Source organism: Hypanus sabinus, chromosome 5 (genome assembly GCF_030144855.1).
Source record: "Hypanus sabinus isolate sHypSab1 chromosome 5, sHypSab1.hap1, whole genome shotgun sequence".
In the NCBI taxonomy this organism is placed as follows: Eukaryota; Metazoa; Chordata; class Chondrichthyes; order Myliobatiformes; family Dasyatidae; genus Hypanus; species Hypanus sabinus.
Genome location: NC_082710.1, coordinates 154,084,401 through 154,101,154, shown reverse-complemented (window position 1 = coordinate 154,101,154; position 16,754 = coordinate 154,084,401). Strand labels below are relative to the sequence as shown.

The 16,754-nt window shown below is 43.8% G+C and overlaps 1 protein-coding gene across 1 annotated transcript in view; it reads right to left on the bottom strand.

Annotated features, from left to right (window-relative positions):
- LOC132394479 (complement C4-like) overlaps window positions 1–16,754 on the bottom strand; it is a 133,340-nt gene that overhangs the window by 50,601 nt on the left and 65,985 nt on the right. Inside the window, exons 23-25 of the mRNA XM_059970687.1 lie at window positions 12,528–12,611; window positions 9,329–9,532; window positions 5,971–6,046 (exon numbers count right to left, since the gene is read on the bottom strand). Of these exons, the coding sequence (XP_059826670.1) occupies window positions 5,971–6,046; window positions 9,329–9,532; window positions 12,528–12,611 (364 nt within the window). The remainder of the gene's footprint in view (window positions 1–5,970; window positions 6,047–9,328; window positions 9,533–12,527; window positions 12,612–16,754) is intronic.

Genomic DNA, 16,754 nt, shown 5'->3' with positions numbered 1-16,754 from the left:
CCATGGAAAACAGGTGTACTTCAATCGCTTGTATACCTTGGAAGGGCTAACTGACGGTTTGGACAGCTTGAAAGAGCTGGCTGTGATTGAAGACTTTAAGAAGTGTGTTCCTAATGATGTAAGGCATACCGAGATGAAAAGGATGCCACTACCTTGGGGGAATCTGCTAGGTTAGCAGACGAGGTTGTTTTAACCCACAAGATTGAGTTTAGTCCAGATGGGAGTTTCCCAGAGAGTAGCTGGGAGGATCAGAGGAACCTGGAATTTGAAACTGGGACTGGTATTGAAAGCCTAGGAGAGGCAGCTGTTCCTATTGCCTGTGATCAGGTTGTTGAAGCACCAGTGAATTTCCAGGGTGTTGAGCCTTGTGTTGAAACTCAGTTAAGGTCTGAGGTGTCTGACTTGGCTGAAAAGGAATGCAGTCTGTTTGAGCCAGATGGACTTGTTTCAGTGAATAAAGGGTTAACCTTGGTTCCAGTGGAAATTGAGGATTCTCAGTCACTTGTGTTAGACGATGTTCTAAAAGTTGGTGATGAGTTGAAAGCTGGTGATGTGAACTTTATTGAAAATATGGAGAGAGGTGCTGTTTCTGGATTTTTAAATAAAGAACTTGGGAAGTTTGGATTGGCCTCATGACCTTTGAACCTGCTTGCAGGAAAATGGCCTGTAGAAGTATGTGCAAGCTCGTTAAATTTTGGAAGTAAACAACTTGAAGGTTGTGGAGCTGTTTTTCACGATTGCAATGTGGAGGAAAAGGATTGTTTTGGTTTTGAGAAGCCACCTGACTGGGTCACTATAGAGACGAGTCGAGCTAAAAGTCATAGGAACAGAATAGATGGATTGTTTGGAAGTTTTCATAATGTAAACATGATCTTCGTAAGCTTGGTGATGGTACTGAGTTTGGTACACGTAAGTGATAGATTGGCACCTATCTAGGGTGAAGTTTATTCAGCAGTACAGCTAACAAGCAAGCTTGTGGCTGATGACACACACACAGATACTGATGTGAACCTCACATGCGCAACGACCCGAAGCATGTATAGAAAGGCTGCTGACACAGACAGCAAAGACAGGGGTTTCACTTATGAGAATTCATCAGAGGCTTTTCGTCCTTCCATGTTAGTAGGAAGTTTGGGTTTGGGTAGTAGGAAGAATTGTCCTTGTCCAGGGATGAACTTACAGCGAAACAAAGTCGAGATTCTGAAATTGCTGCATTAAAGGAGACAGCTCTCACAGAAGAGTAGGTTCAGAGAGAGTCAGTAGGATATTATTTTAAGGATGGAGTGTTAATGAGGAATTGGAGATCACTTACTGTGCCTGCAAGTGAGGATTGGGCCATTGAACATCAAGTTGTCGTCCCGAAAGTTTACAGAGCTGAGATTTTAAACATGGCTCATAGTATGCCTTCAGGTGAACACATTGGAGTGAGAAAGACAGTAAACAGGATTTTGAAGGAATTCTACTGGCCTAATTTAAGAAAGGATGTTGTGAACTTTTGCAAGACTGTGGTAAAAGCCCTTATAGAATTTTTCACACTGGTAGGTCTACCTAAAGAAATCCAATCTTTCCTGGTTAGTAACTTTACTTCGAAAACATTCTGGGGGATAGTTAAAGGGTTGAGAGCTAAGCACATTGTGTAACCTTTGACCCTACTCAGAGAGCAATGGTCAGATCAGAATGTGTGTATGAGAGTACTTAGTTATGTTTTGGAATTCAGAAACAGACCTTTTGACCTTGCGAAGCAGAATTTACAGCACTCTCAGATAAAGGTGAAGCAGTTCCTCCTTCTTACCAACCCCCTTCAAGAAAGATTTAGTGGACTATATGAAATAATTAAGAAAATTGATTCTTTGAATTATGTTACTAGAACTCCTGACTGATGGAGAAAGACGACACAGCTCATCCACATAAATATGATCAAGTGTTATCATGAACCTGAACCTGCACCTGTGAATACTGTTATGACAACAGAGGAGATTGTGGAGTCTGGTACTGGGATACCTGAAAAACTGAAGATTTTAATTAACAGGTCTAAAGATTTATTCCCTGACATTTCAAGACCTTACAGAATGAACCAAGACAAAAATAAAATGGTTGAACAAGAAATTGAATACATGCTAATAGCTGGCATAATTAGGCCATCCGCTTCAGACTAGGCATCACCATGCATGATTGTCCCTAAGTCGGATGGGAGTATGAGATTCTGTACTGATTACAGGAACGTTAATGCAGTAACTAAGACAGATGCTTATACCATCCCAAGAGTGAATGACTGTATTGACAGTGTGGGGAAGGCTATATTCCTTACAAAGATTGACCTGTTGAAAGGTTACTGGTGTGTCCCTTTGACAGAAAGGGCTAAAGAAATATCTGCATTTCTGACACCATCCGAGTTGGGTGAGTACAATGTCTTACCCTTTGGGATGAAAAGTGCTCCAAGGATGATGAATTCAGTGATTCAAGGTTTAGAAAATACAGGGGCTCATATTGATGTCTTGTTTGTATGGAATGACACCTGGGAGGAGCATTTCTCAGCAATAGAGAAACTGTTTGAAAGGCAGTCCAAGGCAAATCTCACTGTAAACCTTGCTAAAAGTGATTTTGGCCACACCACTGTCACGTATCTTGACTATGTAGTAGGCCAGGGCCAACTGGCACCTGTGCAGGCCAAGGTTCAGGCTATTGCTGAGGTTCCCGTTCCAAAGGGCAAGAAAGCGTTAAGAAAGATTTTAGGAATGGTTGTGTACTGCCATCAGTTCTGTAAGAATTTCGCAGACATCGCTCTCCCCTTAACGAAACTCCTAGGGAAGAGTAAAAGATTTGTGTGGACTGACCTTTGCCAAGAGGCACTTGACCACCTGAAAACCATTCTGTGTTATCACCCTGTGCTCAAAACACCTGACTTCAATAAATCCTTTTCGAGAGCAGTAGATGCTCATGATGAAGCTGCTGGGGCAGTATTGTTGCAAAAGGATGATGATGAAATTGAACATCCGGTAGCTTATTTCTCAAAGAAATTTAATGGACATCAGAAGAATTACTCCACTGTTGAAAAGGAGCTGCTAGCAGTCATTTTAGCATTGCAACACTTCAATGTCTACATATGTCCTGCGCAGGAACCACTTGTGGTGTACGGACCATAATCCATTAGTGTTTCTGGGTAAAATGAAGGATAAGAATAGAAGGTTACTTACCTGGATCCTGATCTTGCAAGAATATGACATGGAAATAAAACACGTGAAAGGTACTGACAACATTATAGCAGACTGTTTGTCTAGATGCTAAGTATAAGTTTGTAATGCTTTGCTATGTTTCCTAATAATTACACATGTATTGCTTTAAGCTGTATAATTGATAGTTAAGACAAAAATTTTGCAGTTTCATCAAAATTTTTCCTAAAAGGAGAGAGGTGTGACAAGATCAGAAGAATTATTCTGAAGTGGACTGTTTCTTTAACAAGAGAGAGAGGGAGCGAACAGCTTGTGTGCTATTTCAGCAGCAGGGAGAGAGAGAGAGAGAAAGTCTGTGAGTTGCCTTGGAAACTGAAAGGCGGAGTTATATGATGGACAGCTGGTGTTCAGCACTTGGAGATATATGCAAGGTCAGTTGACTTTTTAAATCAGACACACAAGAGATACACAACTCCAGAGGTAAGGAGGACACTGGTGAGCTTTGTGTACCCACAACAAGGGTGGGGTTTTGCTCACAGTGTGGACAAAGGGGTGATCAGTGGGGAGCTATCGAAGTGTTTATCTCTGGTCTGGGTTGATAACTCCACCTCAGAAGATGGCATCCCCTTTTTGTGGTCACAAGTTGGTTACTTTTAATAAGCTTTGGGAGCAAGGAAAACTATGTGGAGGATTGGCATCGGTATTGGGAGAACAAACCAACACTATCTCTCTCTCTCCAACTCTACTCAAATCAAATTCCAGAGCTGAACTGATTACCTACTATACCACCGTAAGACTGTATCACCTAACTACCTGAGCTGGGGAGCTTGGGAACCTTATCTACTCACCTATATATATGCATATACTTTGCTAACCTGTTTACCTTATCTTGTTTTATATTACTTTATTCACGTAGTTACTAATAAAATAGAGTTTATAACGAAAGACCCAGACCCCAGGTGTGTCCATTTCTGCTGGTCTTTTTTAACCCGTTATGGGGTATGTAACATCGACAAATCTGATTAACTTTGATGGGCATCTCGGTTGGTATGGATGATTTCTTTATTGTGGACTGTTTACTCTTTTCCATAGATGCTGCTTGACCTGCTGAATTCCTCCAGCATTTTGTGTGTTTTGCCTTGGATTTCCAGCATCTGCCAATTTTTTTGTTTCCAGAACCTTCTGATGTATTTCACATTTCCAGCTTCTGCAGTTTTATGATTTTCATTTACCAGGGAATGAAGAGAGGGTCATCCCCAGCAAATGAACAAATTCCATTCTTACAGGCATTCTTAAGTCAAGTTTGTCCATAAGTCAGAAACTACACAAAAATCACTTGATATGATAAGCACACCTCCACAGTATTGTAATAAATGTTATCAAAAGCACATTGGAAAGCTAAAAGCAATTATTAAAATTGGCTAAATTGTCAGTATCTCTGAAACATCCTGATAATTTATGTTCAATGTATTTTTTAATCAGTGTTCACCAATGAGCTTCACATTGGCAAGGAATTTCATTGTACCTGGTGTATGTGACAATAAACCCAACTCATCTAAGCAGAGCGAGAGAAAATGACTTTATCTACCTGTTGTCACAGGCCACCGAGCAGTGACTCAAGTGAAGCAGCATCATGTCTGGCAGAGGGAAAGGAGGCAAAGGCAGAGCTAAGCACATAAAGTGCTCCAATATGCAATTATGCCAGATTGTTGAATTTAATAATATTAACAAAGCTCAATCACGGGTAGCTCTGTCCCTATTTTGAGTATTTATGACCTCGGGAGAGCCTGTATTTGGAATTATTTTTGATATTCACTCTCCCGGTATCTGTTCCTCTCAAAGATTTCAGTACACAGTCTGTCCATTGCCCTAGACCCCGGAGCTGTCTGGTCCTCATTATCTCCACTTTGTCTTTCTGCTGGTATGTATGTGTTTAGTCAGCCACTGTAAAGCTCACTCTTCCCAGCCTCAGAGTATCTCAGACAGGGGAAGGGAGGGGGGGGGGGGTTATCGAACCAAGATAGATCAGCTGGTCAAGTGGCACTGCACCTTGCACTCAATGTCAGTAAGGCTAAGGATTTCATTGTGGACTTTAGGAAGGGAACACACACCCATCCTGAGCGGTGGGAAGGCTGACCAGTTTCAAGTAGCTGCCTGTCAACATTTCTGAAGTGAGGCGAACAACATATTGGTGCAATTGTGAAGGCTTGCCAGCATTTATATTTCATTTGGGGTTTGAGGAGTTTCGGTATGTCACCTAAGACTCCAGCAAATTTCTACGAATGTGCCATGGAGAGCATTCTAGCTAGTTGCATCACCGTCTGGCATGGAAGGTTCACTGCACAGGACTGGAAAAATCAGCAGAGGGTTGTAAACTCAGCCAGCTCCATCACAGGCACCAGCGTCCCCAGCATCGAGAACAAAAGGTTATGCCTCAAAAAAGGTGATGGCCATCTTCAGGACCTGCGCCACCCGGCACATCCACTCCTCTCATTACTACCATTGAAGAGGAAGGGCAGGATACTGAAGACATATTTAGGAACAGCTTCTTCCCCTCTGCCATCAGATTTATGAATGGACAATGAATTTGTCTGCACTATCTCACTATTTTAGCACCACTTATTTAATTATATATGTAGATGTCTTGTTATAATTGATAGTATATTCTTGTATTGCACTGTACTGCTGCCACAAAACAACAAATCTCATGTCATATGTCAGTGATAATAAACCTGATTGCTAAGATACATCACTGTCCCTACCATTGTCAAAAGAAATGTAGAAGATGCTCAACACCTACCATGTGCTGCTTGGAGAAATCTTCCAAGTCCCATAGGATCCATCATCCTTCTTAAATCCCAAAATCCTGTTGTACCCTAGAGCAGGAAAGTTTGTGTTTTTAAATCGAACATAAACATTGGCCAGATTTACAAGCATCTCTACATTTTCCCCACCAGCATATGGGTTTGCTCCAGCTCCTCTGGTTTCATCCCACTTCCCGAGCTTCCTCCTTATGTAGGTTGGTGTCGAGAGGACAGCCGCTTTGATTGAAGTCTCACAGGCTTCATCGTGGCGGGGGAAGTAACTCACAGAACGACACAGGAGGCCACTTATCCCTGCCATTCAACGTGATCACAGCTGACCTGCACTCGACCTCATCTCCACTTCTGCACTAGTTCCCAGTCTCCCTCAGTTCAAAAATATCTCTTTTATGAAACTGTCTACCCCCTCCTGAAATGCCCTCAATCCTCCAGGGTAGAGAATGCCAAAAATTCATCTCCGTCAGTGAAGTGAAATTCAGGTACACTTTCAGTTTTAAATCTCAGCACCCTCATCTTGTAAATTTGACTGCTTGCTCAAGACTCACAAAAGTATCTCGACTTCTGGAGAAAGCAGAGTCTGCAGATGCTGGAATCTGGAGCAGCAATCTGCTGAAGGAATTTAATGGGTCAAGCAGCTTCTGTTGGGTGGGGTCGGAGAGGAATTGTCGACATTACGGGTCAAAACTCTACATCAGCACCGACACCTCGTATGTTTCAATAAGATCATTGTTCCTTCTTCATGGCACATACAATTCAAAGTATTGAGTGTAAAGTTGGGATGTTACGTTGAAATTGTATAAGTCGCTGGTGAGGCCTAATTTGGAGTATTGTGTGCAGTTGTGGTCACCTGCTTATAGAAAAAATGTCAGTAAGATTGAAAAAGCATTGAGAAAATTTACAAGAATGTTGCCAGTACTTCGTGAGCTGAATTATAGGGAAAGGTAGAATAGATTACTACTTTATTCCCTGGAATGTAGAAGATTGAGAAGAGACTTGATAGCGATACAGTATGTAAAATTATGAGTGGTATATGTAGGGTAAATGTAAGAGGCTTTTACCACTGGGGCTGGGTGAGACTATAACTAGAGGTAATTGGCTAAGGATGAAAGGTGAAGTGTTTGAGGGAAAATGAGGATGAACTTTTTGCTGACTTGGGCGACTTCAATGAGTTCATCTGCAGAACAATTTAATTTCTTCTCTTCTCACATACTCTTCAAGGTGGTTGGTGTCCTGTCCATGATCTACAGCTGTGCTCAAACTATGTTCTTCACGTACGGTGGGTTCTTGGTCTTTGGAAACCGCTGGCCCTGTCACAGTCCATGATCTGCAGCTGTGCTCAAACTATGTTCTTCACGTACAGTGGGTTCTTGGTCTTTGGAAACCACTGGCCCTGTCACAGTCCATGATCTGCAGCTGTGCTCAAACTATGTTCTTCACGTACGGTGGGTTCTCGGTCTTTGGAAACCGCTGGTCCTGTCACAGTCCATGATCTGCAGCTGTGCTCAAACTATGTTCTTCACGTACGGTGGGTTCTCGGTCTGTGGAAATCGTTGGGCAACAAGCGTTTTGCGATCTCCAGGAGCAGCTTAGAAGGCATGTGCCTTTGGGGTGTGGTCCTTTGGACAATCTGACTCCTCACTGGCATTGCCAAATGAAGCACCACAGGAGATTGAAACATCGAGACTGCGGGCGATGGGGGGTTGGGGGCTACTGCTTTTTGCTGGAACAAGTTCGAAGAGGGAAGGGTTGATGCTTTGCTGGGGGCGGCTTTGCGGTTCTAATGTTTTTCAGTCAATCATTGTGGTGAACTATGTGCCTGTCTGGACACGCCCCCTGCTGACTGCTCCTGTGGCTCCTCCCACAGGCCCCTGTATAAAGGAGATCTGCGGCCTGACGCTCGGCCTCAGTCTCCAAGACATTGTATGATAGACACTCACTCCTGGTTCCTTCTTCCAGTCAATAAAAGCCGATATCTCGCCTTACGTCTCAGTGTGAGTTATTGATGGTGCATCAATCATTCTTTAGGTTTTTTTCTGTTTTGTGGATGTCTGTGAAGAGCAAGAATTTCAGGATGTAAACTGTACACATTCGCTGACATTAAATTGAACCACTGAACTTCTTCACTCAGAGGGCTGTGAGAGTGTGGCATGTGCTGCCTGCAGAGGTGGTGGCTGCAGGTTCAATTTCAACACTCAACATTGATGGGAGGGGTAAGGAGGGCTATGGTCTGGGGGCAGGTTGGGAAGTCAAATCAGGACAGGGCTTTCACAGTGAATGGCAGGGCCCTGGAGATTATTGCAGAACAGGGGAATCTTGGAGTTCAGGTACATGGTTCCTGAAAGTGAGTATTGAAGGTGGTTTTTGCATGCTAGCTTTCATTGGTCAAGAAATTCAGAGGCCGTGGTGCAGTTGCACAAGGTGCTGGTGAGGTCCCACATGAAGTATTGGGTTCAGTTTAGGCCTCTTTGCTGGAGGAAAGAGATTATTGAGCTGAAAAGATTGAAGAGAAGATTCACAAGAATATTGTCAGGACTTGAGGGAGAGTTTGGAGACTCAGAGGTGATCTTATAGAGGATAATGTACTGAGGCTTCTTCCCCAGTGTTGGGGAATCAAGAACTAGAATGTCGAGCAAAGGTTTACAGTCAAAGGGGAGAAATTTAACGGGAACCCGACAGACAACTCTTTTATATCGAGGATCATCAGTATATGAAATGAGCTGCCGGGGAAGTGGGTACGATAACAAGTGTTAAATGATAGTTGGACAAGTATGTGGATGGGAAAGGTTTCTAAGGTTATGAGCCAAATATGTGGAGTAAGCTGGACATGACTTCCTGGCTGACATGGACCAGCTGAGCCTTTCTCTGCATGTGTCAGGAGGTGAGTTTCATGTCCCTTGACAGAACAGGCCTCCCATCCCAGTGAAGCAACAGGAAAAGAGCTGGAGGATAGCAGCATCTGTGCAGGCAGAGGGATGAGCAGCCTCCAGGGTCGGGTCCCTGCATCAGGACCAGAAACGATAGCCATCGCTCAGTGTCTACATGGGCTACTCGGCCTGCTGAGCTCCTTCAGTAGTTTGTTTTTTCACTCCTGGTTCCAGCATCTGCAGCCTCTTGCATCTCCACTAAACCTGGAAATCTCTTGCGGACTGCTTCCAGTGCCAGCATACCCTTTCTTAAACGAGGGGATGAAACGTGTGCAGTTTCTACAGCTGTGGCCATTCCTTTACAACTTCACCAATACTTCTCTACTTGTGAACTCCAAGGCCCTTTCTGAATCAATGTACCAGCCACGAGGAGATGGGCAAGGCCAGGTTACTCGAGAGGAAGGACTCTCACCAGCTTCGATGTGAAGCAGGGCCTCATCCTTGCGCTGAGCACTGAGGAACAGCCACTGGTCGCTCTTATCCAGGTATTCCACGGCGAAGACGGTGGGAGCCATGTGCATGGCTGTTTGCTCTGCGCAGCCTGTCGGCACCTTGATGAGCTTGTCGATTCCATCTGCGTCCAGAGAATTCTCCACTGCGGGACCCAGAACCGTGACTAAAACAGCAGCAACAGGAAGGTGTTATTGTCTGAACCATTCCAACTGTCCTCACAAAATACTTCAAATGATTATTACAGTTTCAACATTTCCCACTCCACAGACACTGCCTGACCGGCTGAGAATTCCAAGCATTGTTCTGGTTTAATTCTCGAGTGATCTGCCGCTCTGTGATGCACTCTGTGACACACTCAGAACGCCTAGTGGAACACTCACCAACACGCTCAGGGGACACCGGCAGTAACGTGCTCGGTAGTAGTGTTAGTGGTACTCTCCGGGGGAGATACCATGATCATTCAGTGATTCTCACCGTGGAACCGTGACATATTCAACAATACATGTTATGGCACAAGCAGGGGAGCACCCAGTGACACACTTTGCGTCACAATCAATGACACAGTGACACACAGAGCTGAACTTAGTGACACAGCGTGCCGAATTTAGGGAAACACAGTGGAGCACAATGCCACATGGTGCCTCGTTAGTGATAAACTCAGCACCGTGCTCAGTGACACTGAGACTGAGGCTTTGGGCCTACTCCAGCTGCTCTGGGATTCGGGTCTATGGACTCAATTTGGTTCAGAATGCAATTGCTTGCTTCAGTAGTCTGCTTAATTTGTGGTTTTTTTCTCTTTCTCTATGCATTGAGCGTTGGTCTCTCTTTTTTTAAACTGGGTTCTTTCAGGTTTCTTGCTCTGTGGTTGCCCATAAGCAGACGAATCTCATGGTTTGAGATTCAATAATAAATGTACTTTGAATTTTGCATTTTGAAGGATACACAATTCCAAAGTTAGTGTCACACACTGTGACAATCCTAAGGACAGACAGTGTCACATTTACACTGCTTACACACTCCGTGACACGATCAGTGATATGATCCTCTCTGAGTTGGGAGGTTGTGTCTGCGGGATCCGGGCTGACAGGAGGGAAGGAGTGTCGCCTTGTCCGTTTCATTCTGTGATTTGAATTCAAACCAACAAAAAACTAAAGCTAGGAAGGCCATTCAGCCTCCATAACCTGCTCCACCGATGCAACACCAGGGCTTACTGTCACCCATTCCTTAATATCCAAACATCTACCGCTCTCTCTCTCTAGAAGATACTCAACAACGGAACCATCAGCTGCTCGTTCCTAGAGAGCTTCAGACATTCACTCCCATAATGAAAAACCAGAGAAAAACTGCAAATTTGAAATCAAAGCAGAAAATGCTTGAAACACTCAGCAGGGCAGGCAGCAGCTATGGAGAGAGGAACAATTAATATTTCTCATCCTTCATCAACAAACTGTTGGGTAATATATGTAATGAATATTCCTTCATTAACAAAAAGTCTTAGCAGAGAATGCACTTCTAGTGACCCTTGGTAAAATTCCATCTTCCCCACATTATGTTGGTGTAATTCTACACCAACATCAAAAGAAACATCCTTGTATCAGCTTTTTTGATGCAGCGTTCTCTCACAATATACAGAAAGTGTCAGGACCACAGAAAGTCATTGGCTGCAATCTACCATCATTGTATTGGCTAGGGCAAAGAGGCATGCAGGAAAAAATCATTGTGAACTCTATTCAGCCAGAAAATAGCCTTTCGCAAAATCTCCCTTCCAGAAAGCACTATAGGCTATCGAAACAAAAACTTCATGCCATTTTAAAAGTTTCCTCCCTCAGGCAGATAATCTGATTAACCATTCCAGTTAATTGCCACAAATCCCCTATTACCTTAGTCACTGCACTGTATGTACTGTTCACACTTTAAAACACTTCTTATATTGTGTTTACATTGCAAATTCCTATTGAGTTCCTCTGACTTTGTGTTTGTGACATGCAACTCAAAGGTATGCTCATCACGTGTTTGTGTTGCCTCCCTGTCAGCTTGAAACAGACTCCTTGGCAATTCTCCCCTCACCTCTCTCATTAACAAGGCATTTTCAGCCATAAAACTGTCACCGATTTTTAAAAAAAATTTTGCACTGTTCTCTGTAAACTCTAGAGATTATTGTGTGTGAAAATCCCTGGGAATCAGCAGTTTCTGAGATACTCAAACCACCCTGTCTGGCACCAACAATCATTCCACAGTCAATGTCATTCTGGTGTTTGGTCTGAAGAACACTGAACCTCTTTGACCATGTCTGCATGCTTTGAATTGAATTTACTTTATTACTTACATCCTTCACATACATGAGGAGTAAAAATCTTTACGTTACATCTCTGTCTAAATGTGCAATCTATAGTAATTTATAGTAAATAGCATGCACAACAAGACAGTCATTATAACATAGAAATACAATTGTATGAGTGTGAATTAATCAGTTTGATGGCCTGGTGGAAGAAGCTGACCCAGAGCCTGTTTGTCCTGGCTTTAATGCTGCGGTACCATTTCCCAGATGGTAGATGCTGCTACATGATTGGCTGACTAGATATTTGCTTTAACGAAGTGTACAAATGTTCCTAATAAAGTGGCCACAGAGTGTATATAATTCATTTTTTACAGAAATGTGATATGTTCTCTTTTAACCTCTCAGCTCCAGGGAGATTAGACACAGCCTCTCCAGTGACTCCTGTTAAGTGATGCACACCAGCCCAGGCATCATCCTAATGAGCCTCCCTTGGCACTCTCTTCAGAGCGATCACGTCCTTCCCATAATGCAGTTCCCAGAACTGTGCACCGTGCTCCACCTGAAGTCTGGCTAATGTCTCTAAAAACCTCCCTCCCCGCTCTGCGTTCAATACACCAACAAAAGCCAGTATCCCACACCCTCTTACGCAGCTTATCTATCTGTGTTGCAGCCTTTCACAATCCTTCCTATAGTGTGGTGACCAGATTGATTCACTTCAGGTGCAGATTCAGGACCAGATTGATTCAGCTGCCTACTTCAATGAAGGAAGTAGACATCAAATGTGCAGTCAAGCCCTTAAAGATTTGCTGGCAATTTTGAGCACCTTCCTCCACTCACCTGTCAACAAGCTGCTACAATAGAACGACTGTGACAAACTTACCAGAGGGATGTATGTACAAGAAGCTGTCAGCATCGGGGACGACATTGGTTGGCTTCTCTTCAAAGATTTCAATGCTTCTTTTTTCTGGGAACCAAACAAAGTCTGGTGAGTTGTCAGCGACGCTCCCTGCACTGAAGCGGTGTTTGAGGCATGCGCAAGAGAGACTGCAGACGCTGGGAATCCTGAGCCGCACGCACAGAATGCTGGAGGAGCTGAACAGGTCTGGCAGCATGTTTGGATGGGAATAACCCCTCCACAGATGCTGCCTGACTTGTTGAGTTTTTCTAGCATTGCATTAGTGGTACACTGTACTCATGACATGCAGCTCAAAAGTATGCTCATGATAATGGTGAAAAGGTTAACCAGAATAAAAGTACTGTTATGCCTGGCAACAATGAATATAGAATTGAGACAGGTTTTTTTATAACAAATAAAAACATTTATTAAACACTGCTCAATAAAAATGAAAAGTAAATAAACAACTAACTTAACCGGAAGTTAACTCATATAGTTCTCAAAGTGATGAATGCGAACACAGTTCTTAAAGTGATAAATGTAAAAGTCCAAGTAATTTATACAGTCAGTTAGGAGAGACTTTCCTGAAGTAACGAATTCCTCAATGACGTGACGTTACTGCTGATCCCAGACGAAATATGCCTTACCTGAAGGAGTTACGATGAAGGAAATAAAAATGGCTTAAAGGAACTGACCTTTTCCTTTGGTGAGTAACTCACTGCCACAGCCCTTTCTGCTCTTACAGCAGGGACTATCTCAGGTGCAGGCAACTACCTTCTGAACGAAGATTCAATAAGGTCGATCCTGTATTACTGCCGACGACACCAACTTTACTCAATCCTTCGGCCTCCCGAACTTCGATAATTCTTCACTCTCTGACTGGACTAAAACTGGCAGTGTTGTGGCGAGACTGCCAGCAGTACCCTTTTAAACTTAAGTAAAACTCTACTTTAAAACAAAAACTGCATCATGAGACGAATACGCAGCATAACAGAGTCACTGACGAATTAAACGATGAACTGACCTGCGTCACAGCAAGGCTTTCCCGTTTTATACCTGTTTTAACAGGTCATCACGTGACCTCAAACTGGCGGGAAATTACATCACCCCACCATCACAAAACCATTACATAATGCTCACCAGATACTCAATTACATCATGGTCATAAGACAATAAAAAGATACCCATGGGGTATGTCCACTGCATGTTTCACAACGCCAAAGGGAAAATCAAACTACATATATGTCACCATATTCTCCCTTGAGATTTACTTCCCTTCAGGCATTTTACAAGAAAGTAAAGAAAATACAATAAAATTTATGAAAAACTATAAATAAGGACTGGCGTACCGCCAGTGAGCAAAAGAAGGCAAATAGTGCAAATAAATGCAAATATTACAAACAGGAGTTGTAGACTACTTGAAGGTCTGTCTGTAGGCTGTGCAGGGTCGTGGTGAGTGGCGTTGTCTCATACTCACACACCAGTATGAAAAACAGGCCTTCTACGCTTGCTGAGACGCGACACTATTAAGCATCCCCAGGGAGGATAAGGGGACTTCACTACCAGGGAAAGTCGGGACTTCAGCCTTTGTACAAATACCAAAGGAAAGCAAAGCTTTGGCAATATCAACTCAAACAGAGCCCTATTCACTGCATGTGCTGAAGGATACATTGACATTGGAGAGGGTTCAGAGAAGATTCACGAGAATGATTCCAGGAATGAAAGGATTACCATATGAGGAACATTTGGTAGCTCTTGGGCTGTATTCCCTGGAGTTCAGGAGAATGAGAGGGGATCTCCTGGAAATATTTCAAATGTTAAAAGGCCTGAACAGATTAGATATGGCAAAGTTATTTCCCACTGTAGGGGATTCTAGGACAAGAGGGCACAACTTCAGGATCGAAGGGCATCCATTTAAAACAGAGATACGGAGAAATTGGTCAGAGGGTGGCAAATCTGTGGAATTTGTTGCCACAAGCAGCTGTGGAGGCCAAGTCACTGGGTGCATTTAAGGCAGAGATAGATAGGTTCTTGATTAGCCAGAGCATCAAAGGGCATGGGATGAAGGCAGGGGAGTGAGGATGACTGGAGGAATTGGATTAGCCCTTGATTTAATGGCAGAGCAGACTCAATGGGCAGAATGGCCTACTTCTGCTCCTATATCTTATGGTCTAAATTGGACCAGCTCTCCTGTACCACATATATGCCTTGCTCCTGAAGGTCTGGGAAAAGAAACAACTGCCCTTAGAGCTCAGGGATGCTCTAATGGTGACCATAGTCAAGAAGGGAGACAAGGCAGATTTGTCGCAATTACAGAGGCACCTCACTCCTGACAACAACAGGCAAAGTGCTCGCATGTATCCTTGTCAATGGACTCCTTCAGTGATCTGAAGAAGTATCCCCTGAATCACAGTGTGGTTTCCACCCATCTGGAGGTACTGTAGACACAATCTTCACAGCATGCCAATTACAGGAAAAATGCTGGGAACTAAGGGAACCTTTGCACTTGGCTTCCATAGATTTGACAAAGGCATTTGATACAATGGACTGCCAAGTTCTCTGACATATACTATCAAGACATGGCTGTCCTGAGAAGTACTTAGAAATGCCAAGGCTACTACTTAATAATATGTCAGCCACAGAACTTGGCAATAGTGGTGCTGAATCAGAACCTTTCATTGAGAAGACAAGAGTCAAAGTGTCATCATGCCCACCAATTTGCCATCTTTATTGCTACCGTCCTTCACCTCATTGGCCAAGACCTGTCACCTCATTGGTCAAGACCAAACCAATCGTCTATTGCTTGGTGTCCCCACCTGGGTTCCACAAACCTTTTGTTTAATGGTGTTGGTTGATGGCATAAAAAAGGTTGGGAATCCCTGATCTATAAAAAGAAGAACAAGGTTTTCAACTGCAACTGGTTCAAGGCCAAGATGGGTTAGCACCATTACTATCATGGAGCTTCAGTTTGCAGACAAAACACTCTGAAGAAGACCTCCAATGTATCCTGAATGCCTTTGCCAATGCTTATAGAGCACTGGGTATTGTTTTGAATATACAAAAGACACAGATCCTGTTTCATTCACCACCCAACCACCCACTTATCCAGCTCTCCATAAAAGTTGAAGACATCATCCTTGAAAATACAGACCACTTTCCCTCCCTTGGCCACATTCTCTCCTTGAAAGCAGACATCGACTCAGAGATCAACAAGTGCCTGAGTAGAGCTGATGCATGATAAAGAGAAAGAGCTTCTGAAGACCACAACCCACCGGTCCAAGCAAAGGTTTTGGGCAATAGAGCAGATGTCCTTCCTGGAGCTGAATCATGGACCACCCAGAGTAGGCACCTGAAAGCCCTGAACAATACCACCAAAGGTCCTTACGAAAGATTTTGAGGATCAGCTGGAAGGACAGACACACCAACACCAGCGTATCAGAGGAGACCGACATGAACAGCATCTCCACTACGATAAAGCAACAACAACTCCAATGGACAGGTCACGTCACTCAGATGCCTAACTCGATCTTTTATTCCACCTTGAAGGGAAGTCAGCAAGCCCCTGGTGGGCAAAGAAAGCACTCCAAAGAAAACATAAAAGCCAGCCTTAGGAAATTCAACATTGCATCTAGGGAAGGCACTGCTCTCAAATGAAACACCTGGAGGAAACCTGTTGAAGAGGGAACTTCGCTACATGGGAGCAAACTCTGCTGTGAGAGGATGAGGAACCACTAACCACAGCCACCACTCACTCACGTCCACACAGTGCCTGAGTAGCTGGATCCTGGATTGGGCTCTGCAGCCACCTGGGCACCTACCAACAGACAACCCCTTCATAGAAAATCTTACTCAGCTCGAGTGATCGCTGCCATATCCACAGCAGTCCTGGAGTCCAGTGGATGCAGGGTAATACCTGATCGTTATCAGGATGACAGCAGAATTCCCCCACAGTCATCAGATGCTGCAATTCAGCCTCTGCAGTCTCTCATGTCTAAAAGACAAGGCTGCTTCCTATGCTGTCCAGCTCTCCGACTCCTTAGCATTGAACTGAACCTCCAGGTGGCAGTGCAAAACAGGCGCTTCCTTAAGGTTGTTATAGACAGCGTGCTAATGGGGGAAAGCTCCCCCTACCTATTACATGCTCCCAATGGCATGCACCTTAAATAGTCTGTGACAACTAGGTCCAGCTCCTGGCCTTTCAAATGTGGCTTA